General features: G+C 44.5%; 1 protein-coding gene and 1 pseudogene across 1 annotated transcript in view; one reads left to right on the top strand and one right to left on the bottom strand.

The window, feature by feature from the left end:
- Positions 1-11680, top strand: part of LOC129338474 (ATP-dependent DNA helicase DDX11-like) — a 75312-nt pseudogene extending 63632 nt beyond the window's left edge.
- Positions 11681-11951: 271 nt separating this feature from the next.
- LOC129338473 (uncharacterized) overlaps positions 11952-23782 on the bottom strand; it is a 49417-nt gene continuing 37586 nt past the window's right edge. Inside the window, exons 33-39 of the mRNA XM_054992746.1 lie at positions 22330-22503; positions 21137-21339; positions 20559-20662; positions 18830-18948; positions 15208-15375; positions 14404-14576; positions 11952-12030 (exon numbers count right to left, since the gene is read on the bottom strand). Of these exons, the coding sequence (XP_054848721.1) occupies positions 11952-12030; positions 14404-14576; positions 15208-15375; positions 18830-18948; positions 20559-20662; positions 21137-21339; positions 22330-22503 (1020 nt within the window). The remainder of the gene's footprint in view (positions 12031-14403; positions 14577-15207; positions 15376-18829; positions 18949-20558; positions 20663-21136; positions 21340-22329; positions 22504-23782) is intronic.

The following is a 23782-nucleotide window of genomic DNA, read 5'->3' as shown; positions in this document are numbered from 1 at the left end:
TCCGCCAGTCACCAGCAACCAGCCGGAGGTTGCAGGCAATTGTCCACCACCAGCAGGCACCTCAAGTGTAAATGCAGTGCATGCGTTCCCAGAGGGTGCAGTGACAGCACTTTCAGAAGTGATGTCATTGCACCGACTGTGGGCGTGCTCCCATGCTTTGCTTGGGGCCAATGCAAAGCATGGGAGCACTTCTCTGGCCAGTGGGATGACATCACTGCCAGACGTCACTGTTTATCACTCCCAGATTTTGGTGTTATTGTGTCTTCTGCTATTCATTGATTCCTCCCTCTTCCCCTGTATAGTATCTTAATTGCATCACTTTTGGGAAATTTTTAATAGCGAAGTGCTTGCATAAGTGTATTAAAATAAAAGTGAAGAGACATTCAGTGTCTTTTTTTTTTAATTTTATTGGATTAGATTATAATATCATTCAGTACATTCATTACCCCCTTGTAAGTCTATTTCTAACCCCCTCCCTTTCCTCCCCCCTTTTTAGTTGACTTCCAACAGTTTTCCAACCCATAGTCTATTTGTTACTTAATTACTTAATATCTCATATACCCTGTTAAACACACACTTAATATTCTTTTCTCTAAGCTTATTAAATCTCTACTAAAAATATCTCTATATCTCTATGGTACAAGTTTCCCTTTAAATACCTCAGGTAAGCCATATATTCTACCTAAAATAATGCTAGCATAATCATATATGTTAGCAATCAAGATATTAAAAATATAACATTACATCCATTTTACTTTCCGATTATCTAAACTCTTTACTTTCCACAATCCTCCTGATTCTAATATTAACTTAAACTCTAATATTTTATTACAGACCCATCTTTTACTTTTTCTTGTTCTGAGCTTATTTTAAGTCTATAAGGTAACTGTTATACTCAAATATCTATTATATACTCTTTACTTAAACTATGTATTGTACATAATATCTAGCTAGCTTAATCTTATATATCTTATGTATCCATAGTAAAACATCAATTATTTAATACTCTATAATTTTTACTTTTATCATAACCCCAATAGTAGCTTAGATTTCTATAATTATATTCCCCCTTTCCCGGTAAAGTCACTTCTCTCTTCTTCTTCTATTACATTTCAATAATTCTCGAACTGTGTCTTCATTACCCAGCCAGCCAAAATAGCATGAATAATGCCAGAAGAATAGTTATGGGCATGCTTTATTCAGATTGCAGGACTCAGTTTCTTTTGGCATGAAATCTGGGCTTCCTGGCTGCAGAATTCAAAGTCTTCATGAGGCTGGATAGATACAGGCTTGTAAAAGATAACTTCAGGACAGTGCAATTTGCCAACCTACAGCCATTTCCTCTAAAGGCAGCCTGTTCATAACAGTCTTTTCAGGCTTAGTTTTTACAGGACTCTCTGATTAGGGAGAGGTCAGCCCAAAGCAGTTGGTCATGCAGAGACATGATGGGCAGCCTCTGACAGTGACTCCACTAAGTCTCTGCATATGGAAAGAGTGAATGAACGGACAGCATTTGGTGCCGAGGTGCAGTGGGATACACGTCCACTAAGGTGTATTCCACTGAAATACGACAAGACCAGAACTTTGAAACATGCAGAGATGCAGCTGGGTGAAATTTTGGGCTCCCAGGCACCCTTGTTTAATACAATGCAGTTTCTCATGCCACACTAGGAGTTCTTTTGTAGAGCATGAGATTTTCCCCAACCCAACTCATAGTTTTGTATTAACGTTCACCCTGGAATGCTTAATTTCCAAAAGGAACCTGTTCCCTGCCGATGGCTTCCATGCCAGCTGAAGTCAGGCTGCAATGTCTACTGTAGACCCAGTGTCATTTCCCCACCCTCAAGAAATAAAGCAAGAGGTCACCTTGGGGCTACTTCAAGGGGGGAAATGGATGCTTTTCCAAATCGCTTGAGAAAATGTACCTTAGCCATCAGCATAATTCAATTGCTGTCCCATATCTCCTTTAATTAACTGCACTGACGCCAAATCTCTTTGACTCAGTTAAGCAAAAAAAATTCTTATTAAGCCAGAATGATCGTTAGCGTATTAAGAAAATGAGAGTTTAATGGCAGAAAACAAAATGGAAGTAATCGTACTACCATCAGAGAGAACTGAGGGAGGCCAAGGTGGACTTCTTGCTGAATCAAGAGATGCCTGGGCCCTGGTTCCAAGTACGGCTTATTCTGGAAGCGAGCCACCCTGTTGTACAAGGGCACAGGGTGCTGACCTGCCGCAGGATCTCCACTGACTCTGGCCAAGGAGTGGGCACTGTTTCCTAGGTCCTTGCTACCTCCAGCTCGGTCTAAACCAAGCACATGCAGGCTTGCCCTCTGGAGGGGCAGTGTACCAGTTCTCTGTCATACCTTTGGCTTTCCATAAGAAGCGCTATTCTCAGTCGAGAAATAACATTAGAGGAACAGTCAGCTCATTGACATAATGTTTATGTGAGGTAGCTATTTATTTATTTATTTATTTATTTATTTAATTTATATTCCGCCCTCCCTACCCCAGCAGGCTCAGGGTGGATTACAACCATGTACAATTAAAACACATTAAATAATTAATATCAGTTAAAACCATAAAAACATTCCAAATTATACAAATTACACAATCAAAAATACATATTTGTTGCGACACAGCAGCCAGCCAACCAAGCGACCGACCTTCACCCATCTCCAGAGCATCTTAGTGGGAACTGTGTACTAGATGGAGGTAGCTGCTTTTAGGGAGGGCATATTCTGTAATCTACCGGTCAGGGGGCTCTGCCTAGCACCGCCCATATGCCTGGCAGAACAGCTCCATCTTGCAGGCCCCGCGGAAGGATAACAAATCCTGCCAGGCCCTGGTCTCGTTAGACAGAGCATTCCACCAGGCTGGGGCCAGGACCAAAAAGGCCCTGCCCCTGGTTGATGCCAGGCGGGCCTCCTTGGGGCCAGGGACCCTTAGCAGATGTTTATCACTAGGACGGAGAGTCCTCTGGAGTTCATATGGGGAGAGGCAGTCCCACAGATACACCAGTCACAGTCCTCATAGGACTTTATAAGTTAAGACCAAAACCTTGAACCTGACTCGGGACTCCACCGGTAACTAGTGCAGCTGACGCAATGTGACAAGAGCAGCTATGCTTACTGAAGATGGTCACAGAGAAACAATCCATGGGCTAAGGAGCCTACTTCAAGCTATTGGCTGTCACCTACAAAGCTCTTCATGGCCTTGGTCCATCATATCCGCAGGACTGCTTCTCCCCCTATATTCCACCATGGCAGCTCATCTGAACAGGGCCTTCTGCAGGTGCCACCTTGCACGTGGGCAAAATTATCAGCTGCCCATACTTGCACTTTCTCTGTGGTGGTCCCCACTTTACGAAAAGGTCTACCTGAGGAGGTTAAAAAGCTCCCACTCTCTTGGCCTTCTGGAAACAATGCAAAACTGAATTACTCAAGAGGGTTTTTTACTCAAATAGGAGGGCTGTTTCTGTAGGGAAGTGGTCTCATAAAAATCCATCAGTAAAGGGATAGGGAGGGACCTACTCTTGTTGTAAATATCAATGGACCATAGACTCCACTACTGTTGTTATAAGTATGATGCCACTGGGCAGTTCCTATGTTGTTTAATATGTTAGTTGTAGGATTGCTTGGGCTCTGTTTCCCCATTTCTTCATCTCTGTGTTAGATTTCTGAAGGTTTTTAAAATCTTTGGGAATTCGCATATAGATACCCATTACACGTTTTATTGAAATGTCATTGGAATTGACTGTATTGACTCACAAAACTGCAAGGATGCTCAGTTGTGGATGTGACTAGATGCAAAAGGAACGTCTAAAGCTGTGTGGCACACATAATAGTAACATGGAATGTGAGAAGTATGAAGCCAGATAAGCTAGAACTCATATAACAAGAAATGGAACATTTAAATATCGCAATCCTGGGTGTGAGTGAACTAATGTGGGCCAAATCAGGAAATTTTCAGTCAGAAAACCACCAAGTGTTTTACTGCGGAAATGACAAAATTAAAAAGAAATAGTGCTGTTCTAATAGTGAAGCAAGACATAGCACAAGCAGTCAAGAGCTACACTGCAACGCCTGACCGATTAATATCAGTCATACTTCATGGAAGGCCTGTTAACATAACCATGGCCGTTTCCACACGGACTTATTGTAGTGCAAAACTTGCGCATACTTTCACTATTCTTCCGCTAAAACCTGTGAATACCTGTATCATCCCACAATCATGGAGTTCTGTTTATTCTGTTTCGTTATTCTTTTTTAGCTGTTTGTGGGAACGACTGGAGATGATTAAAAACTATTGGAAACGCTTCATCAGAGACTTCCTGCTTAGCCCCTCCCCCATTTTCTTGTCCGGAACCGTTGGGAGAGATTTTCCCGCACGAGTCCAGGGGTCCCCCTAGCCTTCATGGGCTCCCAGTGACATCCCCTTTTTAAAAGAAAAAGAAAAACCAGTTGCACTATTGTGACGTTTCTCTGAACGAATAAAGCTGTCCAGTGTTTTTTTTTAATTAAAGTCATTTATTGAATGGATTAACATACATTCCTTTAAAATATACAATTTCATTTACCCTTCAAATTGATATATATGCCCCGCCATCCCTTCCCTCTCCCCCTTTTCCCTTTTTGACTTCCAACAGCACTAAAACCCCTTTATTTCTTATCATTACCTCTATTCACACTATAGTCCCTATTATCAAAGGTAAAGTTCATATACATTCTCCACACCTCTTAGTAGTTCTCTAAAGTCCACAATTGTCCTCTCACATCCCACTTATTTTCCAGATAGTCCTTAAATTTCCTCCAATCCGTTAGAAATTCATTTGGATTTTGCTCCCTCAACTTTCTTGTAATTTTGTCCATCTCCTCCATGTACAACAATTTTTGAATCCATTCTTCCACTTCTGGTATGTCTTCTTGTTTCCAGTATTGTGCATACTTTTTTTTTTAAAAAGGGAAGTGATTTGTGCTATTGCAATGTTTCAAGGGAGCCAGGGCTGGCGGGCAGCTGCTGAGAGAGCTCCAAACAGGACAGCATGTAGCTGGAGCAGAGCGGGCTGCACTGGTGGGGGAAGGGGAAGGGGAAGGTCGCCAGGCGGGGGACCTGCCCGCTGCAGCCATCGGGGGCAGGAAGGGAGCAGGTGGAGGTCTCCAGGAAGCACTGTGGTGTGGAAGGATGAGAGTGCTCAGAAATTGCCTAATGAATTTTCAAAATAGCGCAAATCTTGGTTACTTTTTTAAAAAAAAGGTGGAGAAACTGGGCGGTACAGCCTTGATGTCAACTGTGATGTGAACAAGTACCGCCCATGGTTGCGCGATTTCTGAAGCAAGTGTGAACTGCTGGGAGCGTGACGAGGCGCAACGATCGCAGGTAAGCGATTCATTCCGCAAAATTTGCGCTATATTTGGCCGTGTGAAAACGGCCCATATATCAAGTTTATGCCTCAATTACAGATGCTGAGTAGGAAGAAATTGAAAACTTTTACACAAGTGTCCAAGAAGAAATTGATCATACACCTAAACTAGATTTGCTGATAATCATAGTGACTAGAATGCAAAAGTAGGAGACAAAGCAAAATCATAGTTGGAAAGGTTGGATTATTTGTTTGTTTGTTTATGATATTTATATTCTGCCTTTCTCACTGAGACTCAAGGCGGATTACATAGTGTGAGATTAGTACAATTAGTGGCAAGGACAAGGGCAGGCTTTCCATACAGTGTCAAGAATATTTCCATAAACAACGTCATGGGGTAAAAGAATATAAATTTACAAAGATATAGTATTAGCAAGGATCCCGTATGGGGTTGAGGAATTGCTGAAACAGAAGATAATCAATTCTAGGACTTACACTGAACAATATAAAGCACAGGTAGGATATAGGAGTACATATTTAAAGCAGCAGATAGTATGTAAGGCAACATGGCGAAGTCTGTGGTCCCTAACTCATTAGTGAAGCATCTGACACTTCATCCCTACAATACAGCCCTCCTATCTGAGTAAAAAGCCTTTTTGAATAATTCTGCTTTACGTCATTTGCGGAAAGCCAGGCGAGTGGGTCCTCTCCTGACTTCCTCAGGTAGGCTGTTCCAGAGTAGGGGCCACCACAGAGAAAGCCATGTGCACCCTGGCACCTGTAGGAGACCCTGTTCAGATGAGTGAAGCTGCCATGAAGGAACATAGAGCGGGAGGTGGTCCCATAGGTATGCTGGACCAAGGCCATGAAGAGTTTTGTATGTAATAACCATTACCTTGAACTGAGCATGGTAACTGATAGGTAGCCAATGGAGTGACCATAGGATGGGAGTGATGTTCAAGCTCCTGCTTGCTTGTGATAATAGTCGAACCGCAGCATTTTTTGCAGCTGCTTTAACTTGTTTTTCTAGTAGTAGCGCTGGATCCAGTATAACCCCATGGCTCTTAACCGAGTCTGCAAGGGTCAGACGAACTCCATCAAAAGTGGGGAGTGCAATGTTTTTCAGGATATCTGACTTCCCAACAAGCATCACTTTGGTCTTGTCTGAGTTCAATTTTAATTTGTTATTTTTCAGCTATTTAACTATGGCTGTCAGGCAGCGATCTAAGGTTTCTACTGCATCCTGTGGGGACCTGGATAGCAAGATATAGAGATATCATCTGCATTATGATGACACCCAACTCCATAGCTGCGAATGAGTTCTCTTAAAGGTTTTACATAGAGGTTGAATAACATGGGAGATAAGATTGCGCCCTGCGGGACCCCACAAGATAGTTCCCATTCTGGAGATAGCTGATCTCTGATGGCAACCCTTTGAGACCGTTCCATGAGAAATGATTTAAACCAGACCAGGGCACATCCTTTGATACCCGCTTCAGTTCCTAGACGCCTCAACAGGATGGCCTGGTCTACTGTGTCAAAGGCTGCCGACAGATCCAGGAGGAGCAATAAGGAGGCGTGGCCTTTGTCAATATTGAGATGGAGATCATCCACTAATGCTACTAGAGCTGTCTCTGTCCCATGCCCTGGTCTGAATCCTGACTGGAAACAGTCCAGAGGGCAAGAGCTACCCAAGAAGATCTGGAGTTGGTCAGCTACTGCTCTCTCAATCACTTTGCCCAGAAAGGGCAGATTAGAGACTGGATGATAATTGGCCACATCAGCTTTGTCTAGAGATGACTTTTTAATTAGCGGACGGATAACTGCCCGTTTGAGCTGCTGGGGAAGGTGCCCTGAGGTAGTGACTGATTTACAATAGATCTCAGTGGTACACTTACGTGATCTTTACTTGATTTTAACAGCCAAGGTGGGCAAGGATCAAGCGTAGAAGTAGTGGTTTTCATAGACATCAAGATCCTGTTAAGATCTGTCATTGTGATTGGTTCAATGCAGTCCAAATATAGGTCAGATGGTGTATTAAGCATTTCTTCTGTCTCGTTTGTATTGCAGCTAGCATCTAGATCAGAGCGTATTTGTGCTATTTTATCAGCAAAAAACTTAGCGAAGGCCTCACAGCTAATTATCTGTTCTATTAGGATCACGAAATGAAGCAGCAGAGCAACTCATAGAATTTTGTGAAGCCAACAACCTGTTCATTGCTAACACATGCTTCAGGCAACCAAAAAAATGACTGTATACATAGCCAGTACAGGAACCAAGTAGACTGCATAACTGGAAGCAAAAGATGGAGAATCTATTCTCTCTGCTAAAACAAGACCAGGAACTGATTGTAGTACAAATCATGAGTTGCTAATTTCAAAAATTAGAATAAAGCTGAGGAGAAACACCAAAAGAATCATAGTGCCAAAATATAATCTAAGTAATATTCCTGAAGAATTTGAAGACCATGTAAAGAACATACTTGCAATTCTTTTAACTGATTGTGAACCAGAAGAACTATGGGCTGAAACGAGAGATACTATCAAGGGAGAATGTGCAGAGACTATTCCTGTAGCCAAAAGAAAGGAGAAGCCTAAACTGATGACTCTTAAAATTGCTAGAGACAGACGAGAAGCAGAAGCAAGGGTGACAGAAATAGATGCAGCTTTTCAGTTGCACACAGAGACAAAGAAATGTATTATAATAACCAATGCAAAGAAATAGAAGAGAACAACAACAACAAAAGGAAGAACAAGAGATCTGCTCCACAAGATCCAGGAAATCAAAGGGAATTTAAACCACGGCTTGGGATGCTGAAAGATCAACATAGAAATACCGTATCCGATCAGGACAAAATAAAGGAAAGATGGAAACAATACACTGAAGAACTATACAGAAGAGCTAGGATGACAGATACCTTCAAAGAAGAATCTTGACAAAGAAACAGAAGTGAAGACGAAGAAACAGAAAGTGAAAAGAAAGTTGTGCTCAAAGGAATTGGGAGAAACTAAGCACCTGGAGTAGGTGGGATACCAATAGAGCTATTTCAAACTACAGAAACTGAGTCCATCAAGATCTTAACAAGAATTTGTCAACAAATATGGAAAAGAAAACAATGGCCCACAGACTGGAAATGCACAGTTTACATTCCAATTCCAAGAAAAAGGGATGTCAAGAGTGCGACAACTATTGGACTATTGCATTAATTTCCCATGCAAGCAAAGTGAGGCTCAAAATTCTACAGCAAAGACTCATACCAGAAATGGAAAGAGAAATGCCAGATATTCAAGTTGGATTCAAAAAAGCAAGAGGCACTAGAGATCACATTGCAAATTTACGATGGCTGATGGCGCATAGTGAATTTCAGAAGAAAATCAGCCTGTGTTTTATAGATTACAGCAAAGCTTTTGACAGTGTGGATCATGAAAAGCTATGGATGGTATTAAAAGAAATAGGAGTGCCATAACATTTTTGTTTTGATGCACAACCTGTACTCTGGACAAGAGACTACTGTTAGGACAGAATATGGGGAAACAGAATGGTTTCCAGTTGGCAAAGGTGTCAGACAAGGATGCATATTATCTCCCTACCTGTTCAACCTCTGTGCAGAGCATATCATAAGGAAAGATGGATTAGCAGAATATAGTGAAGACTGAAACTATTACCAATTAAGGTTAAGGGAGAAATAGCCAAAGCAGGATTACAACTGAACATCAAGAAGACAAAAGTAATAATGATGACTACCGAGGAATTATACAATTTTAAAACTGCAATGAGAAAATTGAAATTGTTTAAGATTTTCTATTCCATGGCTCAATCATCAAGCAAAAGGGAGACTACAACCAAGAAATCAGAAAAAGATTAAGACTTGGAAGAGCCATGAGGGAACTAGGAAAGCTCTGTAAAGATAAGGATAAATCTCTGGGGGCCCAAGATCAAGATAAGTTGAACTATGGTATTCCCCATTATTATATATGGATGTGAAAGTTGGACAATGAAGAAAGCTGGCAGGAAGAAAATTAATTCATTTGAAATGTGGTACTGGAGGAGAGTTTTGCAGATACCATGGTGGATCGCCAAAAAGACAGATAAGTCTCCCTAGCAGGGCTCATTTTGAGGGGGAACGCGCAGGAACACAGTTCCGGTAGTCCTCCAAAGAGGTCACGTCAGGTGGCCCTGCCCACATGATTTTTGGCCATTTGGGGCCCATTTTGGCCTGGATTGGGCCCAAAATGGCCAGGATTGGGCCTAAAACAGCCAGGATTGGTCCCAAGACAGCCAGGATTGGGCCTCTTACAGGTGGTGGATCACTCTTCCGCTCAACAGCAGCCCAATTCTGACCATTTTGGGCTCCTTTTCAGCCATTTTCAGCCCCTTTTGCCATTTTGGGCCCAATTTCGGCCCTGAATGGCCAGGATTGGGTCCAAAAGAGCCAGGATAGGTAAGGTCAGGGGTGTGGCATATGCAAGTCAGTTATGCTAATGAGACACTTCCGGCGATGGCAAGGGGTGTGGCATATGTTAATGAGTTATGCTAATGAGTTCCTGCAGCTCTTTTTCTATGAAATGACCCCTGCTCCCTAGAATCTAAAATGACAAAAGTGAGGCTATTGGACTTTGGCCACATCATTAGAAGACAAAATTCTTTGGAAAAGTCCATAAAAATTCTTTGGAAAGGTCAAAGAAGTTAAAGGCAGTAGGAAAAGAGGAAGACTCAAAGTGAGATGACTGGACTCAATAAAAGAAGCCGCGTCCTCCAGATTGCAAGATCTGAGCAAGTCTGTTAATGATAGGCCGTTTTGGAGGTCTTTCATTAATAGGGTTGCCACAGGTTGGAGGTGACTTGAGGGCACATAAACACACACACAAAATAAAAATAAAATATGCAGGCGCAGCAGTTCAAACTTTAGATTGAGGAGAAACGAAACACAAACAGCTTTAGTGTAGCGCCATCTCCTGGATGGTGCCTTTGAAGTCAAATCAGAACCACACTCAGCCCAAATTAATTTGAATGCTAAACTTTCGCTGATTAACAGAACATTTTAAATAAAACTTCATAATTTTCATTTGTCTGAATGATTCTATACATAGTTTATAACACCAACAGTATAAGTAGGGCCATTTATAAACACTGGTATCCTATCTGTCCTATGAGCATTTGCTTGCAACTTCACTTGCAGAGCTGGCACTTCTTCCTGCCTGGGTCAGGTGGAATCAGGGCAGGAAACCGGAACAGCGGGCTTCAGGTGTTGTCATAGCTAGGCCAGGAGTCAATTCCAGCACAGCAAACAGCTTGTCAGTGGGGTCTGGAGGCAGAGGGTGAAATCCAATCCTTTGCTGGAGGCAAAGGCAGGGCCGCATTCAATTTAACTGTTAGCTCCTTCCACTTCTGACAAAATATTAGCCTGTGCTATCCTGCACGTACGCAGTAAGAGAGAGTTTAGTTTAGTTTATTCGGTGTTTAACCCACCCGCCCCACAAGTGGGAACAAAGAGACAAGAGACAAGACGGAGCATCTCAGAGTTAGTTAAGACTTCTTGTTGTTTTTTCTTTTCCACGCTACCCATTTCCTCTAACCTTTTTGAAGTAAACTTTTTCTTAAAAGCTAAACACACACAGGTCTGGTGATGCGTTATTTACTCTGTTAAAAATCCAACAAGAAGAATGCTAGAAGTGAAAGGAGCAAGTGAAGGATGGGCTCTCCTAAAAAAAAAAAAGAACTCTTACAGGCTCAAGCTGTCACCATTCCAGATATCCTCCGGCAGGCCGTTCCATAATATGGGAGTTACCACAGACAAAGCATGTGTGCGGGCAGCTGTTGATTCTGCCCAATTGCAGGGTAGTATTTGTAGAAGGCCCTGTCCAGATGAGCAGAGCTGTGGTGGAACAGAGGGGCAAAGGCAATTTCGCAGATACGAGGGGCCTAGGCCTTGAAGGGCTTTGAATGACCTTGAATTGAGCCCGGTAACTGATGGGAAGCCAAAGGAGTGACTGCAAAATGGGAGTGAGCAACCTTACCCAACACTGGCCATCTTTGATAACCCTCCCCTCTCCATCTCTACCAGCTCCCATCTGTACTGGGATAGTACATAACTCATGTATTCTGCTCCCACAACAGAAAAAAAACTTCAGGTACCTCACAATCAACAAGCTAGTGAACACAGATAACCCTGTAATAGCCAAGGGCTACAGCCCTGATAAAGTTGACACTGTCCGACAGGTGTTGCTCTATGCCTATCGCTCCTGGTCTCCAGGTATGGCTGCTGGTGAAGATCTCCATCTTTTGAAAGTGGGTGGTGGCCTTATAGACTGTGAGTAAAGCGGCTCCTTAAAACTTTGAACTGACCGAGCCTCGGCAGGGCAAAGGCTCTGGAAGGGGAGACAGACGGGCATGCCAGAGGCAGTGGAGGGCTGTGAGAGAATCCGTCCCCTCCGGATCGATCTCCACCGGCTCTGTCATTTAAAACTACAATTCCCAGCTAATATTGCATCTCCCGACATGTGAAGAACATGTGTCCGAAGTGTAGAGAGACTCTCAGCTCCACTCAGGAGAACTTCCCAAAACCTTGCTGGACAAATCCTTCAAGAGTTCAGGAAGCCTCAGAGACTGTACATTTGCACGTATTGTTTTCCCGGCCACCCCGGGACTCTTTGAAACTGAAAGAGAACCTAAAGGAAGAAAGGGAGAAATGAGAATGAACAGCGAAAGACGGGAAGGGAAAATAAGGGAAAGAAGCCTGAAGGCTTGGAAAAATGAGGGAAAAAAAGAGAAAGGCAGAGTCAGAGCAAGAAAAATAGAAACACAAGGAAAAAATTGAGGGAGGAAAGAAGCGGACAGACCCTATTCCCACAGTTGTCTGGGGATGAGACTTTCTCCCTCCCCTGCCCTACATTTGGGTGCACACACCACCTCCACATACACAGAAAAGCATGTGAGGGAGGGGCTGAATTCTCTTGCCCGGGGACCAGGATTTGCTGTCTCTGAGGAAAGGGCCCGTTCAGTTTTGTTCCAAGCCAATAACTTGTCAAATGATCAAAGCTCGGAATGTTTCAGTGCACAAGATGCCAGGACAGAATGCACAGTTATCGTGTTGCTTTAATATCAAAGAGGAATTTAGTATTCACATTAACAAACTGTTTGAAAAACTCTGTCAGTCCTACGCCACTTTGTAGATGCCCAGCATTGTTTCTGATGCCAAGCAGTGCGCGGTATTTTGGCACTTTTTCAGATTTGTTTGCAAAAAAGGGCTAGATTAGAAGGAAACAGTTATAAGAGCCCAAGGGAGGAGAATGGAATGAAGCAGGGCTAGACAGCTTGTGGCGTGCGCTGTGGCACTTCCCTGCGTGGGAGTTTTGGCACTTTCTGAGATGTGAGCTGTGGTACTATCAAGATTGCGAGCAGTTGTGCTGTGTCCAGGGCCATGAGTTGTGATACTTTCCAGATTGCTAGGTCTTCCTCTGCTGTTTCCAGAAAGGGGGTATTTTGTGCTTCCAAGGCTTGTCGCTGAAAACAATTATATGAAAAGTTTTTTAAAAAATCAATTATCAGCTACCATTATACAGGCAACCATCCCCACTTTCTCTGCCTTATGTTACAGATACAGATGCTTACCAGGAAATGCAAAAAAAGAATATGTATCTAAAATAACTTTTCCCAGAATATTTTCCTCCCCTGGGAAATGTTTTGTGTACTGGCGCTTGATTAGAGGAAGGGCTTAAATCTGAATCCAGCTACACCCAGATTGTCTTGAACATAGCACGTGACATTCGGAACTTATTTGCTAGAAACTGTTTTCAGAAGTTGGTATCTGTACATTCCTAACTGAAATTAATCAAGATGAGTAGCCATGTTTGTCTGTAGCGGTAGAAAAGAGCAAGAGTCCAGTAGCACCTATAAGATTAACAAAATTAGTAGTAAGTGAGCTGTGGCTCACGAAAGCTCATACCCTATCACTAATTTTGTTAGTCTTATAGGTGCTACTAGACTCTTGCTTTTTTTCCACTGAAATTAATCTGTTACTTATAGTTAATTATAAACTCTATTCTTCCCTCAATAAGTTTTGTTACATTGGGTTTCATTCTACTGTAAGCTTTCTTAACAAATGGCTAAAAATCTACTGTCTAATTATCATGGATCACAATTTCCTCTTTATGTGTCCCCCCCACCACTCTCTTCCTTTTAAAGATGCCAATCCTATTTAAACTCAGCATTTTTTTTCTTTTTCTGAAACAGATCTGTAGAATCTTCTTACACCAGAAAATCTATACCTCTCCTATCCCAAATTTAAATTATCTTCTGTATGTATTCTACTATAATACCAAAGTCACCTGTGGGTTTGGGTTGTTGAGTGGCCAGGCAGCAAATTCTGAAGATCCCTGGGAGTTCTTCCTGCCATTGGGAGGAACTCAGGTGATGAGCGATGATCTCCTCCATTCTGGAAATCAAAATGAAGACGATTTGGGAACAGATGGTTAACAGGGCTTTTTTTTCAGCGGGAACGTGGTGTAACGGAGTTCTGGAACCTCTTGAAAATGGTCACATGGCCGGTGGCCCCGCCCCCTGATCTCCAGACAGAGGGAAGTTGAGATGGCCCTCCGCGCCGCTCTAGCGGCGCGGAGAGCAATCTCAACTCCCCTCTGTCTGGAGATCAGGGGGCGGGGCCACCGGCCATGTGACCATTTTCAAGAGGTTCCAGAACTCCGTTCCACTGCGTTCCCGCTGAAAAAAAAGCCCTGGATGCCACTCATACCACATTCAGCTCTCTTTGTTTATCTCCTGCCCTTTTTGCTTGGTGTCATAACCTTTGCAAGGGCTGCTCCATGTCTTGGGGTGCTTTTGTTTGTCTCCCTACCTCTCATCCAGCCACACCTCCCTCCCAGTTACCTAGCTACCACTTCTATTTCCCTTTCTCCCCTTCACAGTACCAGCATTTTTACCATAATGTTTAATCTGGCCTAATTTATAAGTTACATTTAACCTGCACACAACGAACAGCAGATTTTCCCCTTTGGCCAGTTAATGATCTGGCTAGGTGGGCTTACATAGCTTGGAAGGTTTCGCAGGTTCCATTGGAGGCTGGTTGGGAATGGCGAGATGTGTTCAGAGCCAGCACCAAGTCCGAGAGCAAAAACTGGGCAATGTCCGCCCACTGAGATGTGTCCATCGAGCTTCCTCGTTTCTTGAGGAAGGAAAGGACATTGCTGAAGAACTCGTGCTGAATTTCAGGGATGAGAGAGGCCAACGGAGAAAGTCCCTTACAGGCAGAAATACCTGCTGCAGGCCTTGAGGCCTACAAAGAAGAAAATGTAATGAAATAAGTTGTGTTCACAAGAGACTTACTCAGAGCATCAGATCAATGCATGGAGATTGCTGATGAAGGCAACAGGTATAACTAGTCATTTTTGTGCCCAAGCCAGGCTCCTGGTTCTGTTCCTGTGGCCCAATCCTATCCTGGGGGCTAGTTGTGGACTCTTTAGAGTCTGCTGCTAAAACTCCAAATTCTAGCTCTGTAATTGTGCAAACTATTCTATTGGCTGTTCAGTGTCACAGGCCAGACATTTCACACACAAACATACACAGCAGACAGATCTTTGCACTCCAGGCCAGGTTGCATATGATGCGCTCCTTACTGCCCCACCCTAGATCTAATGCTGCCCCCAACACACAAGACATCAGAAGCCACGAGGTGGCAAAGTTCGTGGTCATAACGAGGCGGTATTGGATCTTTTGGTCCCACATATCCTGATCACAACAAGCCTCCTGTTTTCTGGAGGAGTGCAGGTAGGGGAAGAGTGTAGAACCTTGCTAAGTGGGCTGGAATCCAGAACGCCACGCGCTGAACTTACCTGGCAATGCACACTTTGAAGCCTGTACAGGTATTCATGAAGAGACTGGTAGTTTTCAAAGGTCTTCATCAGCCCAACAGCCATGCTGGCAAGGGCGGAGTTGCACATTGGGCCAAGGAGTGTGAAATCAGCTGCTTGCATAGGTCTGAGTCCTGCAGGGTTGTCTATCTGCAGGCGAAGGGGGGGGAGGGGAGCATCATTTCCTGAGCCTGGCTCCTCTGCAAAACCATTGCCATAGTGAGGTACTAGAAGATGAGGGATGGGGACTTGCAGTGGATGAGACCAACGTAAGTCATTTGCATGTGTGAATGGGACTTTTCAGGTCAAATGATATAGGTATGCCCCCTTCAGGTGCCATTCACCAAATGTCACGCTAACCATGATTTGTTGTGCTCGTAGACCTCTGCCACACTGCATGCTGGAAGACTCTGGGCACAGGTGGTTCAGTTTTGAGAGTGATCTAGGAATCAGTTTCCCTTAGAATGGATGTGCCAAATGTCATCTTAAACTTGCCAAGTTGCTCATTTTGATAAGAAGTTGTATGAATGTCCCCGTGTTAGATTTTTCGAGCAAATGTCAAGGTGCTGCCTCATTAGGAAATACTTTGAAAAGCATTGATACCTCTTATCCTGCTCATTGAACACTGGTATAGAGATTTTTTAAAAGATCACACACACTCTCTACATTAGTCTGTTGTATGTTTAGAAGGGTTAGTATTGTTCATCTGAAGAAGTGAGCTCTGTCTTGTGAATGCTCGTAAGGGAATAAATGTTGTTAGTCGTTCAGGTGCCACCGGTCTTTGATTTTGTTTTAGTATCATTCAGACTTGCCTCTTGTTGTCCTAATATTTATTTATTTAAAACATTTCTATCTAGTCTTATCTACTGAAAAATAAGGCTGGTTTATATGTGCATGTCTGTTCCTTGCTACGGACACTGGCTTTACATTCCGAATGTCAGGCATGTTTCCAGCTGTGAACGTGTTCCTGTTACAGTATAGTTTTGCAAGACAGGAAACCGAGACCAAGGGAAGAGGAAGGTTTGCAGACTGCTGGCCGGCATTCATCCCACTGGGCTGTACTGCGAATCCACGTGGCTGCTGTCTGGAACAAGCCTCTACCTTGCCCACAAAATGATTATTTGGCCCGGCAAAGTAGAAGGTTCACATTCCCAGAGAAGGACATTCTGCAAGCAACTTTGTATATGAATCACACACACATCCCTCACAACCATCGATCCTAAAAGGTAGCAATTTCAAACAGCTGTTTGTCCAGGGCTTTTTTTCAGCCAGAACACGGTAGAACAGCATGCCGGCACCTCTAGAAAATGGTCACGTGGCCAGTGACCATTAAACTTTAAAATCCCCCCCTATCCAGCTGACTGGTGCCAGTCAGCAGGAGCAAGGAGGAGTTTAGATCACCAGCAGTGTGGAGGGCAATTTAAACTCCCCCCTTGCGGGAGCACTCCCAGGGGTGGCAGTGCCCTGCGCGATGATGTCACTTCTCGGAAGTGACATCACCGTGCAGTCCCAGTAGCATGCACATGCAAAGCATGCACACATATGGTACCAGGGGCACCACCTCCTAACAGGAGTCGCCCTGTGTGCTGCCAACCCACTGAGTTCCACCACCTCTTTGCAGAAAAAAAGCCCAATTTGTCCATTTAGCACATTTGGTCCAGAAAAGCAGACAGTGGTCAAGGTGAAAGATATTGGGTTAGCATGGCTCTCTTCTGTCTGTGCTTCTGCCTAAGAGCACTGCCTGGGCACAGGAGGTTGGAACAGGAGTCTATATAGTCTCTGTGATTGGCAGCCAGGCTGGCATTTCTGGATTGACTGGGCATGGTATAAATTGCATTGAACCTGGACTCCAACTTTGGCTCAGTCAGCAGCTGTGCTTCAGCCTCCTTCTGTGGTCACTGACCTCAAGGAGTCGTCCCTGGGCAGAAAATGAAACATGCATACATGTCCACTGAAATCTACCACTGATTGTGTGTTGGACTGAAGTTCAAATATGTGAGAGAGAGGACAGGAGCTCTTTCCTAGCCACGCCATATACTCATCATCATCATCATCATCATCATCATCATCATCATCATCATATATTTCCAGTAGTTTGTTCCTTTTGAAGAAAGTGTTCATGTTCCCCAAATAATTTGAGCAGGCGGAAGGATGTGGGACTGTTTAATTCAACCAGTAGCAATTAAATTTTGTGTTTTTAAAAGAAAAGAAAAACACCACCAAGAGGCATGCCTGGGCTCATTTTATTTATGAACAGATCAACACAGTCACAGAGTTTAAAAGTGGAGAGTACAAAACAAAACAATGGTTTACAGAAAAGCACCCAAACTTTATTTTGGGCAGCATATAGTTGCTGGCAACAGAACTGCTGTTTTTTTAAATATTTAAGGAAAACATAGTGCTTAAGATGACACAGGAAAGCCTCCTAAATAAATACGACAATTGGGGTAGAATCCACAGGTCACCCCTTCTCATTGATCCTGGTGAGCACATTTGCACTTGCTTTAGACCCAGATGGGTTAGCTAGTGTTTGCTATTTCTCAGTTTGGTTAGACAGGCATCTCGGCCTTCAAAATCTGAACATTTTCATTTCAAAATTGTTTTTTAAAAAAAGAATGAGGCTGAGCAGATTTTCAAAGCAGCCTTGCTTTGTCATGCAAACATATTGCTGTAGAAGAAATCTGTGCCCCCCACCCCCCCGCCAATTGCTACTGATTAAATTAAACTTTGAATACTGGTAGAAGATAATTTGGTTGCTTTGTGTGCTGTGCCAACTGAAAACAAGCAGAGGGCTGTTTTGTTTTGCTATTTAGTTTCTAAAACAAGCTGAAATCTGGAGCGATGAAAAAAACCTTAGGAAAGGAAAAACAGAAAAGCTGAAGAACCCAATCCTTTTCTCAGACAAGGAGCCACCCTGCTTTCCGGATTGCAAGCTGTACAAAGCGACCTGACTTACTGGGAAGAACTCCCAATTTTTTCCTTGGCTAGCTTCAAGTGACAAGAAGCAGTGAGAAATGATAAAAAGTTATACTGGAGCCAGCAGTGTTGAATACTCACTGTATGATCACTATGTCAAATATATCACTGGGGCAAATGTACCATTGGGGCACTTCCAAAAGTGCTGAGGTTCTACGGAAAGGTCAGGCACTGCCCTGGAGGCTCGGAGGCGTCCACCCTATCCTAGTGCAGGTTCTGGTTCTGAGAGCTGTAGTGGACATGACAAGAATTTACTGATGTCATCTCCGCCAGAACTCCAGAGAAATCCTTTTATAGTAAGTGAAATGATAAGCAGTTCCTGCAAGAAACCCAAGGAGCAGGAGAAAAAGGGGTTCACTGCATGTGCACCCACATTCAAAACCGTACCTCCAAACCAGCTGCGAAAACAGCACTATGCCTGTCCCTATAGAAAGTAACAAACATGAGCAGAAACCATCATTTTTTAAAAAATGGGCCATATCCAGGAAAGCATGAAATGCAATGAATGATATGAGAAAAATGTCATCTAAACTCTCAAGAACAAATAAGAGAGTGAAGGGCATAAAAGCCGTAGAGGAAAGCTGCTGTCGGAGCGTTACACTCAACTGCACTGAGAAGAAAAACTCACTTCGTTGAGACCTGGGTAAAAAGCTTGCAGTTCGGTTAGTTTAGCCACTGAGCAAAAGTCTCCCAAATTCTCCATCAGCCAGCCTCGGACCCCAGCGTTTCCACTGTCACAAGCTGACCCTGCAAAGGAGAGGCGTAAAGGAGAGCCGGTAAAGGAAGCCTGTACCCTCCTCTGTCCACCCCCCCACCCCCCCCCCCCGCGTATACATCTCCACCTATCAAACCTCCTAACAGTTGACTGATGGTACAATAATGTGGATTCCAGGATTCTCTTCCCACCAAATGACCCATCTGCCCTTAGGCTATGAGAACATTTTAAAATTTAAAAATAGGAGAGTGTCCATTCTAGATGAGAATTCACAGTGCGATCCTTATGATCCTTGGAGCTTTTCATGCTCGGCAAGAATGAGCCAGGTCACCTCTCCTGGACCCTTTCAGGCTCAGAGATACAGTCGTCTTCTGACGTTATTTATGCTGACTGCAGTCCCGAACTCCCGAGCTCACAGCTGGGCACGGTGGCACGCACCTGTAATCCCAGTCTAACCACGGGAGGCTGAGGCCGGCGGATCGCTTGAGCTCGGGAGTTCGGGACTGCAGTCAGCATAAATAACGTCAGAAGACGACTGTATCTCTGAGCCGGAAAGGGTCCCAGGAGAGGTGGCCCGGCTCATTCTTGCGGAGCACGAAAAGCTCCAAGGATCATAAGGATCGCACTATGCATTCTAGATGAGACCATCTACTTCAGCATCCTGTTTAACACGGTGACCAAACAGGTGCCCCATGAAGGCCGCCTCCTCTATTGCCCTCTGGCACTGGTGTGCAGAAATACAATGGCCTTTGGATGCAGAGGTTCCATTTATTCATGAGAATTTTTTAAAAATTTCAGCTTTAAATGAAACTTCTACTTCTCTTGGGTATGGAGAACAAAATTAATATGTCTGGGAAAGAGTTAGCTGAAACAAAATGGAGCAGAAGGGGAGATGAATGAAGACCGAACCTGGAGCAAAGTTGCTTCCATTCTTTATCTAGAAAGAAAAATTCTATTTACTTTGTATTTTTGATAAGAGTCTTTCCTGCACCCACCCACCCTGTAAGGGCAGGCTGCTATTATTCCCATGTGACAGACAGCTGGGGAATAGCATTGGTCAGGGCTTTTTTTTCTGGGAAAAGAGGTGGTGGAACTCAGTGGTGGAACTCAAGACCGCACAATGATCTCACTTTGGGTCAGCTAGAACAAGGGGGGAATTTTTAAAAGTTTAAATTGCCCTCGGCGAAAATGGTCACATGGCCAGTGACAGAGGGGAGTTTAGATTGCAACTCCCCTCTGTCTGGAGATCAGGGGGCGGGGCCACCAGCCATGTGACCATTTTCAAGAGGTGCCGGAACTCCGTTCCACCGCATTGCAGCTGAAAAAAAGCCCTGTTCCTAAGTAGGAAAATGGCAATGGAGCTCTCCCAAGCAGACTCTTGCAAAAATCTTGGAAAATTTGCTGAGGTTTGTTGCCAAGTATGAAAGAAGAATGGGAATCGGACAAAGCTGTTGTCTGAAGGGTGAGAAAGAAGAAGAGTGGAGAGAAGAGAGGGGGACTCAAGAGTGCTTTGCCTGAGAGCCAAAATCCCTGGGCAAGGCCCTGGGTAGAGGCCTGATCTTGACAGGGAGCCACTTGAGAGCCCTTTGGGATTCTGCGCCAGTACAAGTTTTTCCAAGACCCACCCACATCAGCATCTCACCTGAGTCTGCAAATTGTGCGGCCAAGTAAGCCTTCTGAAATCTATACACCTCCTGCCTCTTTCTGGTGGAGAGTTTTGAATAGGCATCACCGAGAGCTTTCACACTACAAAGAAAAACCCACAGGCACATTATTAGCCCAAACTGCCTATTTTTGGCATGTGGGCAGTGCCCAGTCCCATTAGGTGGGCAGTTTGGTTGCATCCTCTAATGCTTGTTCCCTACTTTTGCACACACAAAATACACTCGCACTTCTGACTTCACACATTCTAACAGCAATCCTTATGCCAGACACGCATGATACATTGTCCTATCAATGGCTTTTGAGCATGAGAGCTAAATGGAAATTCTGGGGGCAGTATATGCCTCAGATATGAGGGGCAGCAACAGGGGAAGGTCTTTGGGCTTTGCAGAATCCTTTCTCGGAAATCCGATCTGATGCCGCAGGAAGGCAGGAACACACCACCACTGGCCTGTCGCCGTGCATGAGCGTGCATGCCCAGAGTGAAACTTGGTAGATCCAGCATTGCCAAAAGGCTGCAAAAGATTCTGAAGCAGAAACGATTGCCTGCGTACTTACATGATGTGGTAATAAGGGCACGGCATGGTGTGGGGCAGCAGGTCCAGCATAGTTCCGTTGATGCCCGGGAGCAGGAGGCCAAGTTTCTGGAACCAAGCGGCTGCCTCCTCTGGGAGAACTGCGTCGATTTGGGGGAAGAGCATGTTTGCTGTAAGCATCAGCATAGTGTGTTGCACTTTGGGGTTGCTCAGCAAACCGTGATTCTGCGGGAAGACCCAGAAATCAGCAACTTAGCATGAGTTGTTTCCATCTTGAGGGGAAATGGGGGTGGGGGTGCAACCACAAAGATCATCATAACATAAAACTGGTCTCCCAACAACCCCAGGTCAGACAGTGGGGGGATTGGAACACAGGTCCTATTCCCTCAGCTTAACCACTACAACATTCAAACTCCCCATAACACTCTCTTGCGCCTCTAAATTGTAGGAGAAGATTGAAGAGGTTTTTAAGCGGAGGCTAGATGGCCATCTGACAGCAATGCTGATTCTGTGAGCCTGGGCAGATTGCGATGTGGAGGGCAGACGGGGTTGCATCAGTGCTTGGTTTTTGTGGCCCTTCTTACATGCCCAGGGTGGTGTTAATCACCACCTTGGGGTCAGGTGCCGGTTTTCCACAGGCTGGTTTGGCTAGCGATCCTGGAGGTGTTTCGCCATCTTCTGGGCATGAAGCAGGGGTCAGTGGGGGAGGGGGGTATTTGAGAATTTTCTGCATTGTGCAGGGGGTTGGACTAGATGACCCTAGAGGTACCTTCCAACCCTATGATTCTATGATTTGAAGGCTGATAAAAATGATGGCCAAACTATATTTCAGGGAGCTTCTTCCTTAGTGATAAAGAACATCAATCAGTTTTCAGGGGACCTCAGACACAGCTTGAAAACCTACAGTCTCTTCCAAATGCCTCAAAGAGAAGAGTCCTCAAACTGGAAGGGGTCTTACAGGCCATCTAGTCCACCCATTGCTAGATACAGGAAATACAAAGTTAGGGCATCCCTCAAAGGACTGCTATCTGGTCCCTGCTTGAAGACCTCTGTAGAACTGAAAGGGCATTGTGATGTCCAAGGAAATCCTGTTCTCATTCTGGTCAATCGCCCATCGCCATGGGCTGCAACTCCACCCCATAACTTGGGTAATTCATAAAATATCTAGTGTCATTAGCCATGGAGAAGCCAAGTTTGCCAAACAGGTTGGTTTACCTTCAGTGCAATGGTGTTGAATTCATCCAGGTATGCAGCAAGAAACTGGAACGAGTCTTTCTTTTCTTGGATGGCTTCATAAACACGCATCATGGCTCGTCTGCTATAAATAGTGTGGCTTTGTGTGGACAGCTGAGCCAGGGTGTTTGCTGAGAAGAGATCCAAGGAATCTTGCTGCATGAGAAAAACAAAACAAGATTTGAGAAACGGGAAACTAAACAGCTTCAAAAACTCAAACAACGGTGCCCCTGGTGGTTTTTGGTATCTTAACAGCCAGTTAGAGCTTATTGTGAATTTTAGAATATGATCTTGCATGTTGTCATGTGTGGTGGACAGAACTGGCCCCAGCTGCGCCTCTCTTGAGAGGCAGCTAATGGGAGCAGGCGGAATGCTGCGCCATGGAGAATTCGTGTCTGTTGGAGGGAAAGGAGGCTCTTGGGAGCTGCTGCGGAAGGAGGGTTTTGACTCTGCTGAGGGAAGTAGGGTGGCCAGCCTCCAGGTAGTGGCAAGAGATCTCACGGAATTACAACTGGTCTCCGGGCCACAGAGATCAGTTCACCTGGAGAAAATGGCTACTTTGGGGGGTGGACTCTATGGAATTATGTCATGTCAAGGTCTTTTCCCTCCCCAAACCCCACTTCTGGAGATCCAGATTCCAGATCTCCAGGAATTTCCCAACTTGGAGCTGGCAACCCTAGAGGGAAGGCAGGAGCGAGATAGCCAATCACAAGCCTGTTCTGATACCTGGAAACATTTTCTGTTTATTAGTTTAAGAGCCGCTCACCCCTATGTTCCACCTTGTAAATAAAGTTTGTTCTTGTTTTGTTTCAACCCTGGCTGTCTTGGAGTCACGGGCTGAGGGAAAACATCTCACACACAGACTTCAAATGCTCTGGCCACATTAAATGGGCCTAGTGAAGTAAATGGTGGCCGTGTTTATAGGGGAAATAACCTCTACGTTCCCTTTCCCCAACAGCCCCGGGCATAGCTGGGTGAGCGGAGGCAAAGACAGGGAAGGGGCTGCCTGTCTGGTGGAGCCTCTGAAAGGGGGCCTTATGAGGATTCGGCCCAGGGCTCGCTGCCTGCTTTAGTAGAGGATAGACAGGTGGCATGTGGCAGTGGACTCCTGGCCTTTACCTGCCCGGGTGGCAGGAGTGTTAAAGGCTTGTGAGGGGTCTCGTCACCACCATAGCATGAAAAAGGCAGTGTGGTTGTTACTCCCAAGAGATTATTCCAACATCTGTTGCCACCTTTTTTCCTTAAATTAATGTGGGGAGAGGAGACAGGACACAATCAGAAGATGATGAAACTCCCACAGAGAGCTCTATACAAATCTCTTTGCTGACATGGATGGTATGACAGATACGAACGATACTGAACTGCTGGATGCATGGGTCCCGCTGGCCTTTGAAGGAGGAAAAAAAATATCTCTGTGGTACCCACCCACAGCTAA

Source organism: Eublepharis macularius, chromosome 12 (assembly GCF_028583425.1).
Source record: "Eublepharis macularius isolate TG4126 chromosome 12, MPM_Emac_v1.0, whole genome shotgun sequence".
Taxonomy (NCBI): Eukaryota; Metazoa; Chordata; class Lepidosauria; order Squamata; family Eublepharidae; genus Eublepharis; species Eublepharis macularius.
This window is presented reverse-complemented; position numbering and strand designations above follow the sequence as displayed.